Source organism: Eublepharis macularius, chromosome 2 (assembly GCF_028583425.1).
Source record: "Eublepharis macularius isolate TG4126 chromosome 2, MPM_Emac_v1.0, whole genome shotgun sequence".
NCBI lineage: Eukaryota > Metazoa > Chordata > Lepidosauria > Squamata > Eublepharidae > Eublepharis > Eublepharis macularius.
In genome coordinates this window covers 82824107-82844947 of record NC_072791.1, presented here as the reverse complement: position 1 = coordinate 82844947, position 20841 = coordinate 82824107, and the positions used below count along the sequence as shown (strand labels likewise).

The following is a 20841-nucleotide window of genomic DNA, read 5'->3' as shown; positions in this document are numbered from 1 at the left end:
GGCTAGAAGACAGAAGACGCAAGAGACAGGACATTCATTCTTGGCTCTTGCATCTTCTATCTTTTGTTTTAAAATAATAGCTATGTGGGCATTCCTTTTAAGTGTTACAACTTGCATTGTAGAACAATAAAATATATGAGAATCATTGCAACATCATTTTTCTTTGCATATTTCATATGTAATCATCGGAAGCATTGTTAGTCCAGTAGATGCTAAATCCCCATTTCTGTCTTACAGCTAGATAGCAAATATCACAACAGTATCTGAGCTATTGTCATTGTCATAATTTAAATAGTGCCAATGTGTGTGGCTCTTCACAGAGTATAAGAAGATTGGCCTGTGTCCCAGTGGAGACAAAAAAAGATGGGTCAGTGGAGATAACCAGGGGGGAAATATGTGTTTGTTCCAGTTCTAGATGTTTAGATTTGATTTCAGTAGGAAAGGTGGCTTGTGTCAAAGGATTTATAAGCACCCTTGCTTGGGAGAGGGATTTTGAGGAGAGGGAAGTGCTATGTCCTGGTGCCAGATCAAAGAGAACAGAACAAAAAAGCGAGAGTAAGAGAGACAAACGTTCAGCCAAGACTTCATGTCAGTTTGGTGTAGTGGTTAAGAGCAACGGGACTCTAATCTGGAGAACCGGGTTTGATTCACCACTCTTCCACTTGAAGCCAGCTGGGTGCCCGTGGGTCAGTCACAGCTTCTACGAGCTCTCTCAGCCCCACCCACTTCACAGGGTGTTTTGTTGTGGGGATAATAATAACATACTTTGTAAACCGCTCTGAGTGGGTGTTAAGTCATCCTGAAGGGCGGTATATAAAATGTTGTTGTTGTTATGCCTGTTCTACAGAGTGGATGGCAACATTCTCAATGGATATGTGGAATATACTCAGGGAAATTTATTTGAAGGGAGAGGAATCAGAAGTCCAGTTAGTGAGTTTGAAAGGAATTTCAGCTAGGCTACCACTCAGCCAAAGAACTACTAGATGGTCAATTGGGTGGTTTCTAAATCTGCACATATTTGCATGTGAATAAAATCGTTCTGAGGGAACTTCCTTTTTACATGATACACATGCACGCTTCACAATTGTCACCATCATAGAAGAGTCATTGCCTTATGTTTAAAAAAGGCAAGAATGCTTCGTGTCTTGGTATTAAAAATTGAACAGCTGAGCTTTAAAGATCTGCTGCCTGATTAAGAAGGTAAACCTTTTTGGTTAATTCACGACATTTTAAGGCAATTAATCCAAAGCATTAATCAACACTGCAGCCCTAAATTTCAAGTTTATCTGTTTTTCTCCTCATGATACTTGCAAATGCTTCCTGTTCCAATAGCTAGAAATATAGGTCTATCTGTCCATTCCAGTGGGAATTACAAACCCTTCTTGAGACCTGTAAGACTAAAGCATCTGTCTCCATTCTCCTTTCCCCATTCTTTCTCCCTAAAAGCTGCATACCCATGAATGAGGAATCTCTCTAGAATGGAAATTATCTGCAATAAAACCAAGCATTTGCAAATTTGTCCTGCCTTTGTTTTTTTTAGATCCACTCTGGGAGGATATCTGAACACAGCAGGAGAATCCTCTTGTTCAGGAGAGGAATATCAGCTCTATTTCTTTGCCTTAAATCTTTGGAGACAATACCCAAGTGCTGTACCCTCAGTCAGTGTTTATGGCTTTCTGACCAGCAAGGACAGACTCTTTCTGGAAAAGAGGTGTTTATGTTTGTGGTCATGGGCTATGCTGTGTTTGCCTGTCTGCTTCTAAAGCCTCTTACTCTCCCCACCTCTCAATAAAAAGTCAGGTATAATTTTCAGCCTACTTTTGATGCAGACATCAAAATGTTGTGTAGAACTGGGCTGTTTACCTGAGACATGCTTTGCTGACCAACAACATGTCTCCTCCCTCACAGAGAGCACTCCTGCCTGCCAAAGGCTTCATCAAGGGCCATAAGCTGAAGCAGATCAGTTACCATGGTCACGCAGTGAAGAACCTTTGTGCTGATGTAGAGGAGTCCCAAGTTCTTTGGATTAGGAAAAACAAAAAGAGAGGGAAAGGAAAGAGGAAAATGCTCTGCAAACTCCACATAGATAATTTGTGTTTTTGCTTTCAGCAGGATAAATGTATTTATTTGTTGCACCATATAATTGAATGAAGAAATTTGGAGTTAAGATTGGGAAGTGTATTGGTCCAGCTACAGAAACAACTTTAAAAAACAGATGAACCCATACATTTATTTATTTAAAAATTGATACGTTAGCTCTCCAAAGCTTAAAGTACCTTCTAACCAAATAATCTGTACAACACTAACAATAAACAGATTTCAAGGTAGTAGTCTTATAAACAGTGATCACTAAAAACTGTATACTGTCAAACCAGAAGCACTCACTGGATACTTATAGGCATCAGTTTTATATTGTTTCCGTAGTGCCACAAAATGATATATAGATATATGTTCAGTGAGCCCTGCCTTATCCCCTTATTTCCAAAATCTGGATTCAGACTTTTTCTTATGCTAGTTATGTCATGTGTTTGCTGTGCCATCCCTAAGGACAGGGATTCGTAAGGCAGGAAAAAACCACGCTGATGCTTGTTTTTTGGAGAAATATTGGCCACAACTTTATTGGTTACAGAGTTAAAGAGCTATGGCTGCGTAAGGGCACGGATCCCAGCATCGGCAGGCCCGCCTGCCCACCGATGACTCCTCACCCTTGCAGCACGCCTGCTGCAGGGGGAAAACCACGGGATGACAGTCAAGGGAGTCACACTGGGCGGTCGCCTCTGCGTGGCTCCCCCGTCACCTGGACGCAGGCCTGTTCTGTCAGCCCCCCGAGCTGGGTTTCCCACTGCAAAGCCTGGTCCAAGATCCCTTATGGGGATCCCCCTCTATGGGGAAACAGTACCAGCAGGCCCTGTTTTACCCAGCGGGATCGGTGCCCTATGCACAAACCACCCACCAAAAGTTGTGACGAGAAACGCTGCTAGTTTCAGAAACTCAACCATTATCATAACCGAAGCTAACAAATGACTGTACTCTAACCGTCTGTATACGAACATCAGCATACCAAACACAACATCCAAAGAATGCATATACCCCAACTGTAGATCAAGCGGAGGGTGGGTGGGGATCACTGTTCCAATTCCAACTGCGCAATGGAGGCCCGGCCCAGCCCTAAGTCTCCAGAGGGAGGACCTGGGTGAAGCCCTCCCCTCTCAGGTCGGGCATTGCCAGGCTCCCTCTGATAGGTTCCCTCCAGGCCACCCAGCAGCCCTGATTGGCCGGCGGGGCTGCTGGACTACAATGCCCAGCATGCTTTGGGGCTGGGCTTTGATGCTGGGCCGGGCCGAGATGCCGGCCTGCCTTTTCTCCCTGCCCCGAGCGGCTCCAGCAAACGCCGGTGTGGGTAAGTCCCCGCCGTATGCTTGCTGTGCCATCCCTAAGGACAGGGATTCGTAAGGCAGGAAAAAACCACGCTGATGCTTGTTTTTTGGAGAAATATTGGCCACAACTTTATTGGTTACAGAGTTAAAGAGCTATGGCTGCGTAAGGGCACGGATCCCAGCATCGGCAGGCCTGCCTGCCCACCGATGACTCCTCACCCTTGCAGCACGCCTGCTGCAGGGGGAAAACCACAGGATGACAGTTAAGGGAGTCACACTGGGTGGTCGCCTCTGCGTGGCTCCCCCGTCACCTGGACGCAGGCCTGTTCTGTCAGCCCCCCGAGCTGGGCTTCCCACTGCAAAGCCTGGTCCAAGATCCCTTATGGGGATCCCCCTCTATGGGGAAACAGTGCCAGCAGGCCCTGTTTTACCCAACGGGATCGGTGCCCTATGCACAAACCGCCACTGGAGGCATGAAATGTCTCCCCGCCAAAGCTCCTAACGCTGCAACCAACAAAGCAAGGCATCCCGGATGTCTTGCAACCATATGTCCTGGCCCCAGCTGGACAGGTGTACTCCATCTGGCCGATAGAGAGCCTCTCTCCGAAAAGATAGCTCCGGGTGGTTAATCACTTCTCCCCCTGCTGCCACTACAAATTGCCCCACTGTCTTGGACAACCGTCGTCTAGCTAAATCCACCCTCTCATTGTCATGGGCCCCCCTCCATACTCTCCGCTGCAGTAAAGTTGACCAGAACACCAACATATCGGGATAACTCTCTTGCAACACTCCCAAGTCTCTTAGAATGTCCAGCTGCAGGTCCAACTTTGTCCTCCTTGGAAGGTCGTTTTCCCCCAACTGCAAAACTACCGCATCTGGTGGTCCCATGCGTCGAACAAGCCGCAGGAATAGAGGAAGCAGCTCCTTCCAGATCATTCCCCGCGAGCCGAACCATGAAACTGCCACCGATTCCCCAAAGCCCAGGTCATGTCCCCAACCAGACGCCTTCACATAAGCCGCAGCCCAATGGACAATACCGTGGCCCATGATCCAAACTTGCATCCTGTGACCTGAAAGAACTATAAAGAAGAAGGGTTAAGGACCTGTTCCAGGTGTACGTACACTCTAAAACTGCTCGAACTCCATCGGCCGACCGCCTTCACATGATCGTGGGAAAAGCCCAGTTGCGAAGCCATTGTGGCAGCCCCAATTCGGAAGGAATGGGCTCTGAATTCCTGCGCTGGGAGCCCACTATTTGCTAGTGCGGCCTTGAGCACCCTAACAAATTGGAACCGTGAAAGGGGGGTCCCATCCCGGTGGATAAATAACAACCCCTCCAAAGGTGGCCAAGCCGACAAGTAGACGGACAACGCGTGCACTGGGCATGGTCCGGAATCCAAAGCTCCTAAAGAAATCTGGGCCCCCCGCCCCCGCTGATCTGTTTTAGACTGCCGAAGGTGGATGACCACACCTGAGCTACCCAGGGTAACATCTCTAATTCCCAAAGCCCTGCCGACGACCTCCCGTTTGGAATTGGCCACTAACTCTCCTGCCTGGAAGGCCCCAAAAAAGGCCAAGGTGAAAGCCGCTGTGAATAGCCATGCTTCATAATTCGAGTAACACACAGTGCCCAGTTGCCCAAGAAGCACGGCCAAGATTCGATGAATTATTGGACGTCGCCAGTCTGGAGATGGCGGGGACAAGCGCTTCCACCCCTCTATGGCCCTTCTGGCTGCAAACAAGGTGCAGGGGTCGGGAAAGCCCCGTGCCTTGCTGAAAAAGGAAATGGCAGCCAAATGGCACTTCATGGTTCTGGGAGCCAAACCCAGGTTTCAGAGGTGTGCTAAGTAACGGAGAACCATTCCTCCAGAGGTAGGCAGGCAACCAGAACCACCCCAGCGCCTGGAAACCATCAAGAAATTAGCCAAAGCCCTGCGGTACGCCTGTAAGGAAGAAGGGGCAACTGAAGACAATACTCCCTGAACTATGGAGCATTCCCAAGGCTCCAAAGATCCTCCGGGAAGGGGTCTGGATCCCAGCGTGCATCCGGTGCCAAGGCCAAGAACCGCTCTGTCTGGAAGCGAGATAAGGCATTGGCGATACTGTTATCTGTGCCTGCTACATGCTTCACAGAAAAAGAAATGTTATTGAGCAGACACTCCAGAACTAACCGTTGAACCAAACGCATTACCCGCTCAGAGCGCAATGACTGCCTGTTCAAAACCTTGACCACCGCCATATTGTCACACCAGAAAAGCACCCTTCTGTTCCTGAATTGTTCCACCCATATGATGACTGCCACCAATATCGGGAACAGCTCCAGAAAGGTGAGGTCCCTCACCAAACCGGACCTGCTCCAGCTGCTGGGCCAAGGCTGAGCACACCACCGGCCCCGGAGATAAACTCCAAAGCCAGCACTGCCCGCAGAATCAGAATGCACCTGCAGCTCCGGGGAGACTTCCCAGCTGTCCTGCCAGAATGACACCCCATTATAGTGGGTCAGGAAGGTCAGCCACACTCAAAGATCTTCCTTTATCCCCATGGTAAGCCTGATATGATGACATGGTGAAGAAACCCCGGACATGGCTCAAGCTACCCGGGCACAGAAGGGGCGGCCAGGAGAAACAACCCTGCAAGCAAAATTGAGATGCCCCAGCAGGGACTGCATCTCCTTCAGAATAACCTTGCGACGAGCAAGTATGGTCTGGAGCAATGCCTGCAAGGCTTGGAGCTTACTCTGGGGAAGCCTGGAGCACCCTTCGATGGAATCGAGCTCGATCCCCAAATAGGTGAGCCGAGATGTTGGACCCTCCGTTTTTTCAGCTGCCAGGGGGACCCCCAGCTCACTTGCTAATGCCTGAAAACCCGTCAACCTCTGGGAACAAGTGGCCCCACCAGGTGGCCCAACGAGAAGGAAATCGTCCAGGTAGTGCGTGACCTGAGGGCATCCCAGGCGGCTCTTGGCAGCCCATTCCAGAAATGTACTGAACGCTTCAAACGCTGCACATGCCACGGAACACCCCATTGGCATAGCCTTGTCGATGTACCAGGCACCCCTAAACTTGAAGCCTAATAGGCAGAAGTCGTCAGGGTGCACTGGCAGCAGCCTGAAGGCCGCCTGTACATCGCACTTAGCCATGAGGGCCCCCGTGCCGCAGGAACGCACCAAGCGGACAGCGTGGTCTAAGGAGGCATACCGAACCGAGCACAATTCCGGCGGTATGAAATCATTGACTGAGGAACCCTTCGGATAAGACAGATGGTTAATAAGGCGGTATTCACCAGCGGTCTTCTTGGGGACCACCCCCAGGGGAGAAACACGGAGGTTGGGAAGCGGAGGCGGGGCAAAAGGCCCTGCCACCCACCCCGCCACAATCTCCTTATCCAACTTTTTTGCAACAACGTCAGGCATGTCCGTAGTGGACTTGAGGTTGCCCGAAGTTGTGGAGACCCTGGGGCCAGTAAAAGGGATCCTAAAACCTGAAGTGAACCCCACCCATAGGTATTCTGCTGCGACCCTATTGGGATACTCGTCCAAGAGTCGCTGAAGAGCTTCAGTACGGATGGGGGAAGGGGCAATGGCCATAACCATCATCCCCTCACTGCTTTCCCCCGGATGCAGGCTGGCCGGAGCTGGCGGAGCCCCCATCCTTGCGGACGCCTGCAGTGCTGGGCCGGCCCCCGCGAAAGGGCTGTTGCGATGAACCCTGTCGAAGGCAAGATACGCGGGGGTGCGGACCAGAGCAAGACTCACAAAAGTGATCGAACTTCCATCGAGTCCGCTGACACTTGCCCTGGTTATACTCCCAGCACACCAATTTCTTGTCCCTCCTAGACCCCCATCTCCCTTGCCTTACGGAGTCGGTCTTTCCCCTCATATGGTGGCCAACTAGCCACAGCCACAGTTTTTGACTTATCTGGTCCCACCGCCTCCCCACTGTATGCTTATGCCCATTTCTAATGTCTTTCTTATCCATCTGGTTTAAGAGGTCTGTTTTTACAAGGTTAAAATGTGTTTCTTTATATGAAGAGTTTTTAGAAAATCCTTCCTGCTTCCAGAAATACGAATGGGCTGATATTGTCCTATATTGTTTTGATTTCTGCCCCTATAGCAAATCAGGAATCTTCATCTTTCCTTTAATTATAAATGGGACTTTAAAGCATCCTTCTGCTGTCCTGCCCTGTCGTGTTCTAGCTGTGGCTCAGTGGCAGAAGGTCCCAGGTCCAATCCCTGGTATCCCCAGTTTAAAGGATGAAGTAGTAGGTGATGTGAAAGACCTCTGCCAAAGATCTGCTGCCAGTCTGAGTAGACCATTCTGGCTCTAATGGACCAATAGTTTGATCTGGTATAAGGCAGCTTCATGTGTCTGTGTCAATCTCCGTACCGGTATAAAAATTGCAAAATGTATCTCCTCTCTCAACCTAGAATGAAAGTTTCTACAACTTCTTTCTTTTCCTTTTCTTTTTTGAAATCAACCCATTTCGTTTAGAAATAAACCTAGATAAATTCAAACTGTTTTATCATTGGGAGATCTTTAGTTTCAGGCAAGCATCTTTGGTAACATGACCAGATTGACTTTTTAAATCAGTGGTTACAGCTTGTAGGTAGTTGCCAGTATGAAGATACTTCCCTTTCACCAGGAAATTTGAATTGTAGAATGACAGCTCAACAAACAAAACAGGATACTTGTTTCCAAAGATATTGAAATTCTGAGGCTTTATTAAAAAAAGTAATGTCATTGGTCATTGCCACTCAAGTATTATATGAAAAAGAGACTGCAAATCTAATTTCTAAAATCATATAGTTATATACAGCAGAGGGACAACAGGACCCAAAGTCTAGAGATGTAATAGCTGGGAGCTCAATCTTAAATCCTGGATACCAGGTTATCACTGTTGTTGATTTATAGAACAATACTCTGCATTTCTTCTTGCGGTCCAGAAAAGGTTTGTATTCATCACATGTGTACTTATTGTAGTTCCACTTGCGCGAGATGTTGTGCAAGCGGGTTTTGTATCTATACATTATAATGATCAGAAATTGATTGATCAGATCATCTGCAAGCAGAAATGCAAGTGAGTATGACTTACTGCAAGTGGCTGCCATGGTCTTTGGCAGGGGGCACTTTTACTTGCACAAATGTTCTAGGGCAAGTGGAAATTTTGCACTGGATGCAGCCCACTGTTTTCCTCTTTTATTAACTTTGTCTGCATCATAAAGCTGTAGAGTAGGAAGTGAGACACTAGCTAAAGACTGAACCTTTTCACTGAGAAATTACTAGATTCAGTCTCGAAGCAGCGTATTTGTAAGCTCATATGGTTCACTTTCCCTTCACAATTTTCATGATTGTAGCTTTGTCAACTGCACTGTCAGCCCTTCTGTGCTGGTGCTCCTCCTAACACACCCTCTCTTTTGCAAAGTATTTAGCATTGGCTACATAGCCTGTGGGTATAACCCTGTCCTCACCTTGTCCTTCTTCCAAAGATATACATGTTAGACAGAAGTTTCCAACTTGGCAACTCTTACATACCTTTTCTCACCACCTCTTTCTTCTGACTAGGAGCCTAACATATCTAACATGAAATGAAGTAGGAGAACTTCAGTTATGAGAACTAAAGGAGTTAATGGGCTAGTGAAGAGTTTCCCCTAATTACAGGGCTGATAATGCTCTTTGTCCAACAAAGAAGCATAACCCTTTGGAAAAATTCCTGTTGGTCATACTGTATGTACAGGTGAGTGTAGGGCTTAGTGGTTGTTATGTAAAAGGAAAAGTTGTAACTCATGAGAGGGGTGACACTTCTTAACAAGATGATGGGTCAATTAGCCTTTCCTCATCCTCTATTCTGGTCCTGGCACACCAGGGAGAGAACTGACTGGAATTGGAGGTAATCATTATCTGTTACCCTATGTTGTGCTGCTTCATTCAGGTAGGAAATTTACTGTTTCTTTCTAATTAATTCCACAGGGTCTTGAAAGGAAGAGGAGGGGAAGGCTACAGAGGTAGAAGGAGAATGTGCTAATGGACTGTTGATATTTTGCAGGATTGACCTGGTTGTGCAGCCTCTGCAGCCATGGAAGGAGATTGTTTGAGCTGCATGAAGTACCTGATGTTTGTCTTCAATTTCTTCATATTTGTAAGTATTCTCCAGTTTTTAAACACGTAAGTGTTCTTTGGATTATCAGAACCAGCTGTATTTTTGCAGAGCAGCAATTCAGGGTAGCCATTAAGCTTCATATACAGTGTCTGAAATGTTGGTACGTTTGTTGGTGGGGGATATGAGAGGAGGCTGTATCACTGAATATGGCCTGTGAGCATACCTTTGAGTAATTAGAGTTCTAGCTTCTTAGTGCACCCTCCCCCACAACCGTAGTGTTTTTTATTAGGAGGCATGAGAAGTCAGCATGCTATAGTGATATCAACCACTATGTTGATCACTACTAGACCAAAAAACTATAACCATCAGTAATAGTGCCAAACTAGTGGCATATGGTGTTTTAAGCCCACATGCTAGAAAGTGCATCATTTATGAGGTTTCGTTTCCAGCCTGAGTTTGGTACCAAGATGGCTTTAGTTGCTTTGGTGGATGATCTTTGCTTAAAGCTGGACAAGAAACAATCTTCCCTACTGATACTGTTAGATCTTTCATCAGCCTTTGACACAGTTGACCATTCCATTATTATTCATCAGCTTGAATATGGAGTTGGTGCTAAAAGCATAGCCTGTTGGTGGTTTCCTTCTTTTCTGTTTCATCAGACCCAAACAGTCTCCACTAGAGGTGCAGAAGCAACTGGGTTGGATTTGTCTTATGGACTGCCACAGGGTTCTGTTCTCTCACATATGTTCTTATGAGGCTGCTGGATGAGATCACCCAGAGCTGTGGGGTTGGATATCATCAATATACAGATGACACCCAGTTATATATTTCATTATCCAAGCCTCTAGATGCATCCCTCTTGGTTATGAACCAGAGCTTTGAGGCTGTGATCTGGTGGCTAAGGCAGAAAAAGTTGAAACAGAATCCAGACAAGACTGAGGTAATGCTGGTTTGGAAGGCTGATATTCTGGAAGTGAAGTTGGTTTTCTCAGAGCAGGTTAAGAGTGTGGGGGTGCTAATAGACCCTGCCTTGCTTTTTGAAAAGCAGGTTGGCATGGTGGCTAGGGGCGAAGCTACAAGTGACGAATGACACTTGAACGGCAAGTGTATTTCTCCCTGTTCACTTGCACTCCACTCAATCCACTTGCCGTTCAAGTGTCATTCGTCACTTGTAGCTTGGCCCTAGGAGTGCCTTCTATCAGCTGTATCTAGAGCTCTTGCTTACATAGATTCAGCCAACCTGGCTATGCTGATCTACGTTTCTGTAGCTTTGACTTTGGATTACATCAATTGATTGATCCAGATTGCTGCAGCCTGACTGTTGTTGCCCATTTTGAAACAATTACATTGACTGCCAGTTTGTTTCTGTGTTCAATTCAAGGTGCTGATCATGGTCTTTAAAGCCCTTCACGATCTAGACCCACATATTTGAAGGCCAGTCTCCTTCGATATGCCCCTGTGTGCCTACTACAGTCCTCAGGCAGCCATCTGTTGGCTGTCCCACCACTTAGGATGCCCATCTGGGATCAGCCAGAGCTTGGGCTTTCTCCATCATGGCTTCTGCTCTGTGGAATGAACTCCCTGAAGCTGAAAGCCTTGCTTGTTTGCCAGGGCTTTTCATGGGGTGTGAACGGCACACATCTTTTAAAGCAGAAAGAGAGAAAGACTTGAGGTTTGATTTTATTTTGGTTTCAACTGGAGATGTTTTTAACTTACTGTAAGTGCCTTGAACCACATGGAAAGACAGGATATAAATGTTTTAATGAATAAAATAAAGAGGAATGCCTTGTAAAACTAAGGGTTGTGACCCAGCTACAGCCCCTTTTCATAGGCCAACGGGAAAAGAAGCTTTGAGAAGGTGAAGTCTGTGTCTCTGAGGGTGTAATGTTGTGCCCTCTGTTGTAATGCTTTCCTGGGTCACTTCAGGTATTCCTCACTTTAAGCTAATGAACTAGGTTTACAACAGCTGAAGAGGAGGGCTGATGCAATAAATAGGAAGAGTTATAACTACAATAATTAAGCTATTGTGAAAGAATTGATGCTTCCTTCTATAAATATTTTCAATAATGAAACATAAATGGGGAAAGTTGCATAACTGAATAAGCTTGTATCACCGAGAACAATTGCCATAATGCAGCATTTAGATCTGATTAAGACTTAGAGCTGGAGGATAGAAGTCATTTTGTTTCTAACTTTTTCTTTCCTTGTTTTTTTTATGGCAGCTGGGTGGTACATGTCTACTAGGAGTTGGAATCTGGGTCATAGTGGATCCCACTGGATTTCGAGAGATAGTAGCTACTAATCCTCTGCTCTTCACTGGGGCGTACATCATGCTGGCCATGGGAGCAATGCTCTTCCTGCTAGGCTTCCTTGGGTGCTGTGGAGCCATCCGTGAGAACAAATGCCTGCTTCTCTTTGTAAGCATAACTGGCCTTTTCCACCTCTTGTATTTGGTTTTCTTTTGTACACTCTGTATGGTTAAGATGACACCGGTACAGAAAACCATATTACTTGGCCAATCACTTTATTTGACTACAAACCATTTTTGCCTGGTTATAAACATTCTGATCTGTATGCAAGCTGAAAGAATTGCCTTTTGCCATTGCTTAAAGCAAATTTTACCTAGATACACTGCAATTATCTTTCTTCAAGAACTGCTAGTATTGAGTATGGAACGCTGGCTGATAACCATTTTTAGAAAGCATTTTATATTTTAGACAATCTTTTCAACAGTTCTTTTTTATTTCCCTAGTGCTTAGCCCCAGCTCCTGTGTCCTGTCCTGACAGCTTGGCTCATCATCTGGATAAGAGGTTGTAACACCTCCTGAGCCCTGCCCCTTATTGGCTTGAGCCAGAGTGATTCTCTGGTGAGGTGTTGGCTTCTGGTGACTACCTAGTGTGGCATTGTTTCTTGGGTGATTTTCTTATGGGCCATTAGTTCGTGGGGGCTCTGGCCCCACCTACGTTCTATGAGCTTGACTTGCATCTCTGCCTCTGGCTGTTGTTGGGACCTGGGGAGTGGTCTATAATTCCTACAAAACTGCTTCCTGTCCTGGCACTGCCCCTGTTGTGGCAGTGCCAGAAGATGATGTCACTCCCCAAGCAGTGCTCTCTGCAGTGGAGGAGGTCCATTGCTGACCACCAGGCCAACCCTTTGCTTCTTGTCTCCTGATCATGGCAGAAGCTCCCACTGCTTTTGAGGCTGGGAAGTGGGGGTTGCATGGGCCCATTTTGCTTTAAGTTGCTCCACATGGGGAATGGATGGCACCAAGTTCCCTAGTGCCAAGTCCAGGGTGGCCTCTGATCCCTGACACTGACTAATAACAACTTTTAATTTAATCAAAGCTGGAACAAAACCTGTGTAAGCATTTTATGCATTATCTACCATGGGTGTCTCCCCTCCTCCAGCTTTGTACATCTCATTCAGCAACAACAATAAATATTTAGTACATGCTGCATGTGTAGTAAGTTCAATGATCAAAGGAGTTCCTCTTCATCAGCTTTTTCTCAATAGCAGCTTCTCAAAGGTGAGAAATCTGGCTCTAATAGTTAAGGCCCACACCTCTAGAATGGCTAAATTCCATATATTGCATCTTGATGTAAGTCTAAACAAAGTGTGAAGTAGAAAATGAATTCACTATAATGTTCAGTACCTTGCATCCATATAAACCCAAAGAAGAGCTGTAGCTAAACTGTTGATATGTAATGTTACTGTGTTTTTGCTTGCCTCCTGCCCTTTCTTTATCTTTCCCAGATTTTCCTCCTTTATATGTATCAGGAGATGTGTCTAGTAACTAAACCTTTCATTCGCTATATTAGTTGAATCTGGGAACCCAAACTACTTTTCTCTTCTAACCCCTATATACTGGGGTCAGTGGCCAAGGCCCAGGAGGGACCTGTGTGGCTCTGCTAGCTGCTCCAGCAGCCAGTCAGGCCAGTGCCTCTCCTCCTTGCATTGGGACTAGTGGAGTGGAAAAGGATATGAAATAATTTTCTAGTAGGGCTTTGGCCAGGAATACTGACTTCCCAAGTAAATTTTCCTACCACAAAAGGTGATTTATGGCAAGAAACTGTGGGGGTCATGGAAAGATCAGCCTGGAACCATTTTCTTATTTCTTCATGGGTTTGGATGGAGTGTTTGTTAATAAAAGTTATTTTCACAGCTTGATTAAAATCCTAATAGTTTTACAAAGTTTTCAAGAATAGATGATCCAGAGTCTTCCTAAGTGGGATTTTTCAGTAATACATAATGAATGCTTGAAGTTTTTAGCTTGAGTGTAAACTCAGTGCAACCAAGCAACACAGGCAAGAAAGAAGAAAGAAACATCCCAAGGGGACTTTTCAACTCAAATTTCTTTCTGTATAGGGATTCTTTTTCATGTTATATTTTCATAAGAAATGTTGCAGTCGACTTTGATCTGCTATGCAAGCATCAACCTATGTTCTGCCCCTAGTCTTTAAAGGTACTGTAGCAGTTGTACTTTGAATGTTTAGAAAAAATTAAAGCTGCTGCAAAACTTAGATCCAAACTATCTATTTATTTATTTACAAAATTTATAGCCTACTCTTTTGCCCTCAGGGCCACCAAAACAACTGACAGATTAAAAACCTACATAATAAAGACATCTTAAAAATCATTAAAACCAAACAAAAGCACATCCTTAAAACAATTAAAACTGAAAGTAAAATGTATATATGCAAGAATATAAACCAACTATTAAAACATAGGGCAGGAAGGAAGAATCACAGAGGAAATGGCAGATGGAAACAAAAAAGTCTTCATCTCCTGGTGGAACACGGCATCAGAAGGGAACAGACAAGACTCTCTGGGGGAAAAGTTCCAGGGTCTTGATGCCATGACTAAGAAGCCCCTCTCCTAGGTTGCCACCCACCTAATCTCAGAAGGGAGGGAGGCTCAGAACATGACCATAATGGTTGGGTAAGTTTGTAAGGGAATCGGCAGTCCAAACCATAACATAACTAGATGTTCCTTTTCCACGTATTTGCTATAGGAACTTGCAGCTATACTGCAATTGTAAGTCCCAGTGGCAACTCCTATCACAGGCAGGCCCAATACTGATCAGAACAGCAGCAGAGATGGAGGAGGTATTCCTGTCTTCCTCTCCTCGTGCCATTTTTGGCAGCCAAAATGGCTCGGGGACCTCCAGGGGGGTGTTATTTGCTTGATCGGGAGGCTGCATGTGTACTGATTGCTTTCAGTTGCAGCCTCGCAATAGGCTGAACAGCAAAGCAAAAAAAGGTGACACAAGTGCTGCTTTCTCTGTTTTCCCCCTGACTTGCCCTTCTGATATCCAGGTTATTGCATTATTTCCAGGATGAAATGAGCCACAGAAAGCAATTGTTCAAAGTAAACATTGCAGAAAATCTTCATTTCAAAAGGAAGGGCAGGGAGTAGAGATGTGCACCTAAAAAAAACCAGTATAATTCAGATTCAGGAAGGGCATGAAAACAGGTATTTGGAATATTTGGTTCCCCCTATACCATTTCAGGATTTGGGTTTTTTCTCAGATTCCTGGATTATTTTGGTTCCATTATTTCCTATGGGGGACTTTGGGATGAGGTGCAGGGGTGGCTGTTTTTCAACCAAATGGCACCAAAACTGCAGGGGACCTAGTACTGCTGATTCACTAAAGACCCCCCCCACACACACACACACACCCCAATTTCAAGGGAATTGAATGTTTAAAAACAGGAACAACCTGGAACCTCCTCTCCAAAGCACAAGCCTTTAAAATTTAAAGTGTGAACAAGCCAAGAGAGAAAAGAGAGGCACCAAAAAAACCTGTAAGAGCTTTTAAATTCAAAACAGCACAAAATAAAACCAAAGGAAACTTTTCCTAAAAAGAACCAAACAGAAAACAAAGGCTCTCTTTCCTATCATACTACAACCCACCAGTCCAAAAAAAGAGGGAAACTTGGAACAGTAATTCAAATAATATTGTAAAACAAAGTATATACCACTCAAGTACTGGAACAAAACAAGAAGAGGATCTTCCCAGACAGTCAGCAGAAGTAACCAAAACATAGACAGACCCAAGCAGCCAAACACACACCACCAGTAGAACTCCAAAAAATCTTAGCGGGGCAGGCAGTGATGTGTGATCTCATTTGCCTGAGAGAACTGCCTCACTCCCCTGTCCCTCCCATTGCCCAGAAAACCTGTAAAATGCAGAGGTGGGGAGGAAAGCTTGGAATTTTAAAAATGGTGACTCTATATATATCCCCCAATATTCCTGCATATTTCTGGAAATATTTGTGATCAGGATTCTAGTATTGTTGATAATCCAGAATATCAATCTGGATAACTAAATATATCTGGACAATACCAATAAGATATATTTCAGGTATATATTCAGACCAAATATATCTGAGTGTACATCCTTATCAGGGAGTTCTCCAAAATGATCATGAAAAGGGAACCTAAGAGCAAGAAAAACAAGGAAAATTATGAACTTTATTATTTTACTAGCAACCAAGCCTGTTATATAAACAATGGGCTCCAGAAAATCTGGTGCCCTGGCTGCACGCTTGGCCCTGCCACCCTTGGGGTGGCCTGCGCCATCCCTGGCGTTGTGTAGGCTGGTGGCCGAGGCCCCAGAGGGACTGGCATGGCTCCACTGGCTGCTCAGCAGTCACTCAGGCTGGTGCTTCTCCTCCTTGTGCTGGGACTGGCAGCTGAAGCCTTGGAGGGACTGGCGTGGCTCCACTGGCTGCTCAGGCAGCTGCACAGGCTGGTGTCTCTCCTCCTTGCACCAGGACTGTCAACCAAGGTCCCAGAGGGACTGGCATGGCTCTGCTGACTGCTCCAGCAGCCACTCAGGCCAGCGTCTCTCCTCCTTGAACTGAGACCAGTGGCTGAGTCCCTGGAGGGACTGGCATGGCTCCGCTGGCTGCTCCGGTAGCTGCTCAGGCCAGCGCCTCTCCTCCTTGCACTGGGACCGGTGGCCAAGTATCTGGAGGAACTGACATGGCTCCGCTGGCTGTTCCAGCATCTGCTCAAGGTAGTGCCTCTCCTCCTTGCATTGAGACTGGCGACCGAGGTCCCAGAGGGACTGGTGCAGCTCTGCTGGCTGCTCCGGCAGCTGCTTGGGCCGGCACCTCCTCCTTGCACTGGGGTCAGTGGCCAAGGCCCAGGAGGGACCTGTGTGGCTCTGCTAGCTGCTCCAGCAGCCAGTCGGGCCAGTGCCTCTCCTCCTTGCATTGGGACTAGTGGCCAAGGCTCAGGAGGGACTGGTGCGGCTCTGCTGGCTGCTCCAGCAGCCACTCGGGCCAGAATATTTCCTCCTTGCACCAGGAGCAGTGGCCAAGGCCCAGGAGGGACCAGTGCAGCTCCGCTGATTTCTTCTTCCTGGTCCCTGGCTGAGTCCCTGGGTGCGGACTCCATCTCTGGGCTCTGGCGGCCATATAAATCCATTGCCAACAACTGACTTTGTATCCCGGAGTGCACCCGTGCGTGGATAAAAAGTGAATCGTCGGCAACATGGTTTGCCTTCTATATATTAAGATTTATCAAAACACTTCATTACCACCTTTCTTCATCTCACAGCAAACTCAGAATGGTTTACTTTAAAAAAATTCTTGTATCATCATTATACAACTAAAATTTCAATTATCCTAAAATCTTAAAATCCTAATATAAGCCAGAATTCTAACACCATACCTGAATATTAACCCAATAACTGATTGTGTATGTGTGGTTTAGATTAAAGTGGAGATGTTCCGCCAGGCCTTTGGCTGAGGACCAGCGAGTGTCCTTTCATCCTTCCATCTAAGACCACCACCTTTTCCGTGACTGCCCTCTGCCGTGTGTATGCCCACATGCTAATATGGCTCATATGCAGCTGCTGATTGTTTATTTAAGTGGCCTATACATAGATGGCATCTGAACTATTTTAATGATTGTTGTTAAATTACTTCTGATTTTATAGTTTTTTATAATTAACTTATTGTACTGTGTGCATGCTGTGAGCCTCCCTGAGCCCATTCGTGGGGAGGGTGAGGTATAGATTAAATTAAATTAATTAATAAAAGCCCTCTTGAAAGAGATCATTTTACATAGTTGGTGAATAAAGCAGTCAGGCCAGACCTCCATAGATAGCTGTTGTGGAGCTCAATAGTTATCATTGGAAAAGCCTTGGAACGAACTTCCACAGTCATCACTTTCCTGTAAGAAAGGTGGAGGGGAGAAGATCCATTTTGCCACATTTATCCACATCATTGGCATTAGAAGGGTCAGCTTTGCCAAATCCAGGGCTGATTCCAGGTTTCAGTGGGGGCCTAGCCAGAGAGTGCTCAGGGGCTTCCTCATGCCCATTTCTAGGCTCCCCTTCTTGCCCTCTCACCCACATTCTGCCTCCTGCTTTTGTGTCCTTCCCTAGCACACTCATGAGCTCTCCCACCATCTACAATCCCAGCTGTCTACATTTCCTGCATGCCCTTTCCCTGATGGTTCTGGGAGGTGGGTGCAAGTAGGAGTGCCACTGCCATGTCCACCAGAAATGCTGATGCTTTATGCATCGCCCACATGCCCTTCTTCAGAAGTGGTAGGCAGCATATACACCTGAGAGCAGAAGTGCCAAAGACAGTGTGGAAGGGTGTGAGTGCAGGCATCAGAGGACGTGTGAGCAGGGAGTCAGCAGCAGTGGGCCTCATGAGAAGCCACAAGCCCTGGCAGCTGCCCCACTTTGCCATATGCTAATACTGGCCCTGACCAAATCACATCACACAATGCAGAACAGTTGAGAGGGTTGTCAGCAATGCTTGGACTGTTATCACAGAAGAGTAGAGCAGGCTTGGGTAACTCTAAACCAGGAATCAGGAATCAGCAGAGCCAGATTTAGATGAAGAGAGGCCCTAGGCTACTCCACTTGTGAGGCCCCTCCCAATCCCCCACCCTCATGATTAGAAGAAAATGGAAGAGAGTTATAAACAAAATTGAGTGAAGCCAAGGATGATGACGGGTATTTAAAAATCTGCAATTCACAATTTCTCCTCTAAAGGACATAAGATATTATTGTTAAATACCATAGTGATTCTAAAAAAATGCATAAATGTTAAAATTAACACTGAAAACCTTTTGCAGTAACTGAACTTTGTAAACCTTTTGTGGAATAAGCATTAATTTTTAGGAAAATGAAGTTGTAATGTTATTCTTAAAAAAAAAACCTTGAGTTTACAAATTATATTGCCTGGGAAGTGTAAATAATATGATCATGATTACCTGACAGTGTGGCACTTTTAGAATCAACTTTATGTTGTCATTAAACAGGCAGTTTTAAAATACGTATTAAGAAGTAAACTACAACCATCAAATACAGTAAGACTAAAAATGTTTTTTTCTAGCCTTCCTCAGAGCAAAATCAGCCAAAACTTCATCAAAATTTGTTTGTCTAAGTTTGTCACTTTCAATGTACAGAATGCTCAGTGCGGACAACCTCTCTTGAGACATCGTGGCCCTTAATTTATTTTTAATTCTTTTGAGTCGAAAACTCCTCTCTCCCGAGCAGTTAGTGACCATAAAGCTAAGAAATAGCTTCCACATTAGGAAAGGCCATCTGAATTTTTTCCTTGTATATAATTTGATAAAGGTCTGTATGAGACAGAGTGCTCTTCTGTAAGCCTATGGCTTTGTCTCACGTACAGGTGAAAGTGCAAAAGTTCATCAATAAGTTTCCATTCAATATCTTCTGGGACTGCTTCCATCAACAGTTCAACACCTTGCTGAATTTCTTGATTAGATGCTGTCAGATTAGCAAGAATGGAAAACAATTGTGCAACATCACTGTACACAGTACTTCTTCTTTTTAAATTGACTTCAAGTGCATCTAATATAGGAAATGTTAACTTCCAAGCTAGAGGAACAAATAAAAGCAGAACAGCAGTACTGATGGCATGTCATGGAGAGAATTATTGCTGTAATATGCACTCTTGTAGAATGAAGCTTACCATTCAGAGGAGACAACGAACACTTTGGATCTCCAAATAATGACCATTATCTTGGTCTTTTAGAACTAGTGGCAAAATTTGATCCATTTTTTACTTGTTCATATCAATTGGTACGGACATTATAGATCAGGCAATCCCTCTTATTTGTCAAAAACTATACGTGAGGAAATTATTCAACTCATGGCAAACAAAGTTAAGGATGCATTTCAGGCTGATGTGAGGCAGGCTGGATATTTCAGCTTTTCAGTAGATTCCACTCCTGATATTTCACATACTGATCAGTTGACTTTAGTTATCAGATATGTGTCACCTGAAGATGGTTTGCCAACTGAGAGATTTTTAACTTTCCTTGAGCTAAAAGACCACTCAGGAGAAAGCATGGCTGATTTATTGTTCAACTATTTCACTACTGAACTTGAAACTGACTTTAGAAAATGCCGCGGGCAGTCTTATGACAATGCTGCCAACATGGCTGATAAGTACAATGGTATGCAGCAAAAAATCATCGGAAAAAAACCAATTTGCAAGATTTATTCCATGTGCAGGTCACTCTTTAAATCTGGTGGGCCGTTCAGCTGTGGATTGCTGCCTTGATGCAGTGAACTGTTTTGGCATTATCAATGAAATTTATACCGTCTTTTCATCCTCCACAAAGAGATGGGCAGTTCTAAAATCATTTTTGCCACCTCAGTCTAAAGTGCCTAAATATTTGTCAGACACTAGGTGGGATGAACACGCAAAAGCCACAGAAGCTGTTCTGGAAAGTTACAGTGCTATCACTGATGCCCTCAGTCATTTGTACTCTGACATTAATGGGAAGGGGGAGACCAGGCTTCAAGCTAACAATCTTTTTCAGAAAATGGAAGAACTGGAATTTGTGTTTATGTTGCATTTTTGGACCTGTGTGCTAGGTCATTTTCACAAGGTCAGCAAAGCCCTTCAGAAATCAGGCCTGTTATTGAGTTCCTGTGCAAGTTTGTACAGTTCACTTCTGGATTTTTTAAGGAAAATTAGAGTAGATTTTGATGAGCTTGAGAAACAAGCAAAAGCCACCTTGCCAAATGTTAACTACAAAACAAGGAGACAAAGAATAAGGGAATGGCAAAGAAATGACAGAAGTGCACCTGATGCCTTAGATGCACTTTCTTGAAGAGATAAGTTTAGGATAAAATGCTTTATTGCCCTCGCTTCCTTGATAGGTAGGCCAACATGGCATTCCTATGCTTCTCTGAGTTTTCATGAGTTTGGATAAGATGGGGGTTTTGCCAGTCATCAAACCCTTCAGTAGCTAAAGCTGTGGATGAAGATGCAAGGTTTGGAAAGAGTTTACAAACAAAGCAATAAATCCGGCCTTTTGAGGGAGAATATACAAGCCATTCTCAGCTATATGCTTCCCCATTTG

General features: G+C 45.1%; 1 protein-coding gene across 2 annotated transcripts in view; it reads left to right on the top strand.

Annotated features, from left to right (window-relative positions):
• Window positions 1-20841, top strand: part of TSPAN18 (tetraspanin 18) — a 271285-nt gene that overhangs the window by 211737 nt on the left and 38707 nt on the right. Inside the window, exons 1-3 of one of the 2 annotated variants that reach the window (XM_054972550.1) lie at window positions 1649-1711; window positions 9420-9512; window positions 11696-11890. In XM_054972550.1, the coding sequence (XP_054828525.1) occupies window positions 9450-9512; window positions 11696-11890 (258 nt within the window). In that variant the 5' untranslated portion in view covers window positions 1649-1711; window positions 9420-9449. Of the gene's footprint in view, window positions 1-1648; window positions 1712-9419; window positions 9513-11695; window positions 11891-20841 lie in introns of those variants that run through there. The other variant, XM_054972549.1, reaches the window with a different exon arrangement.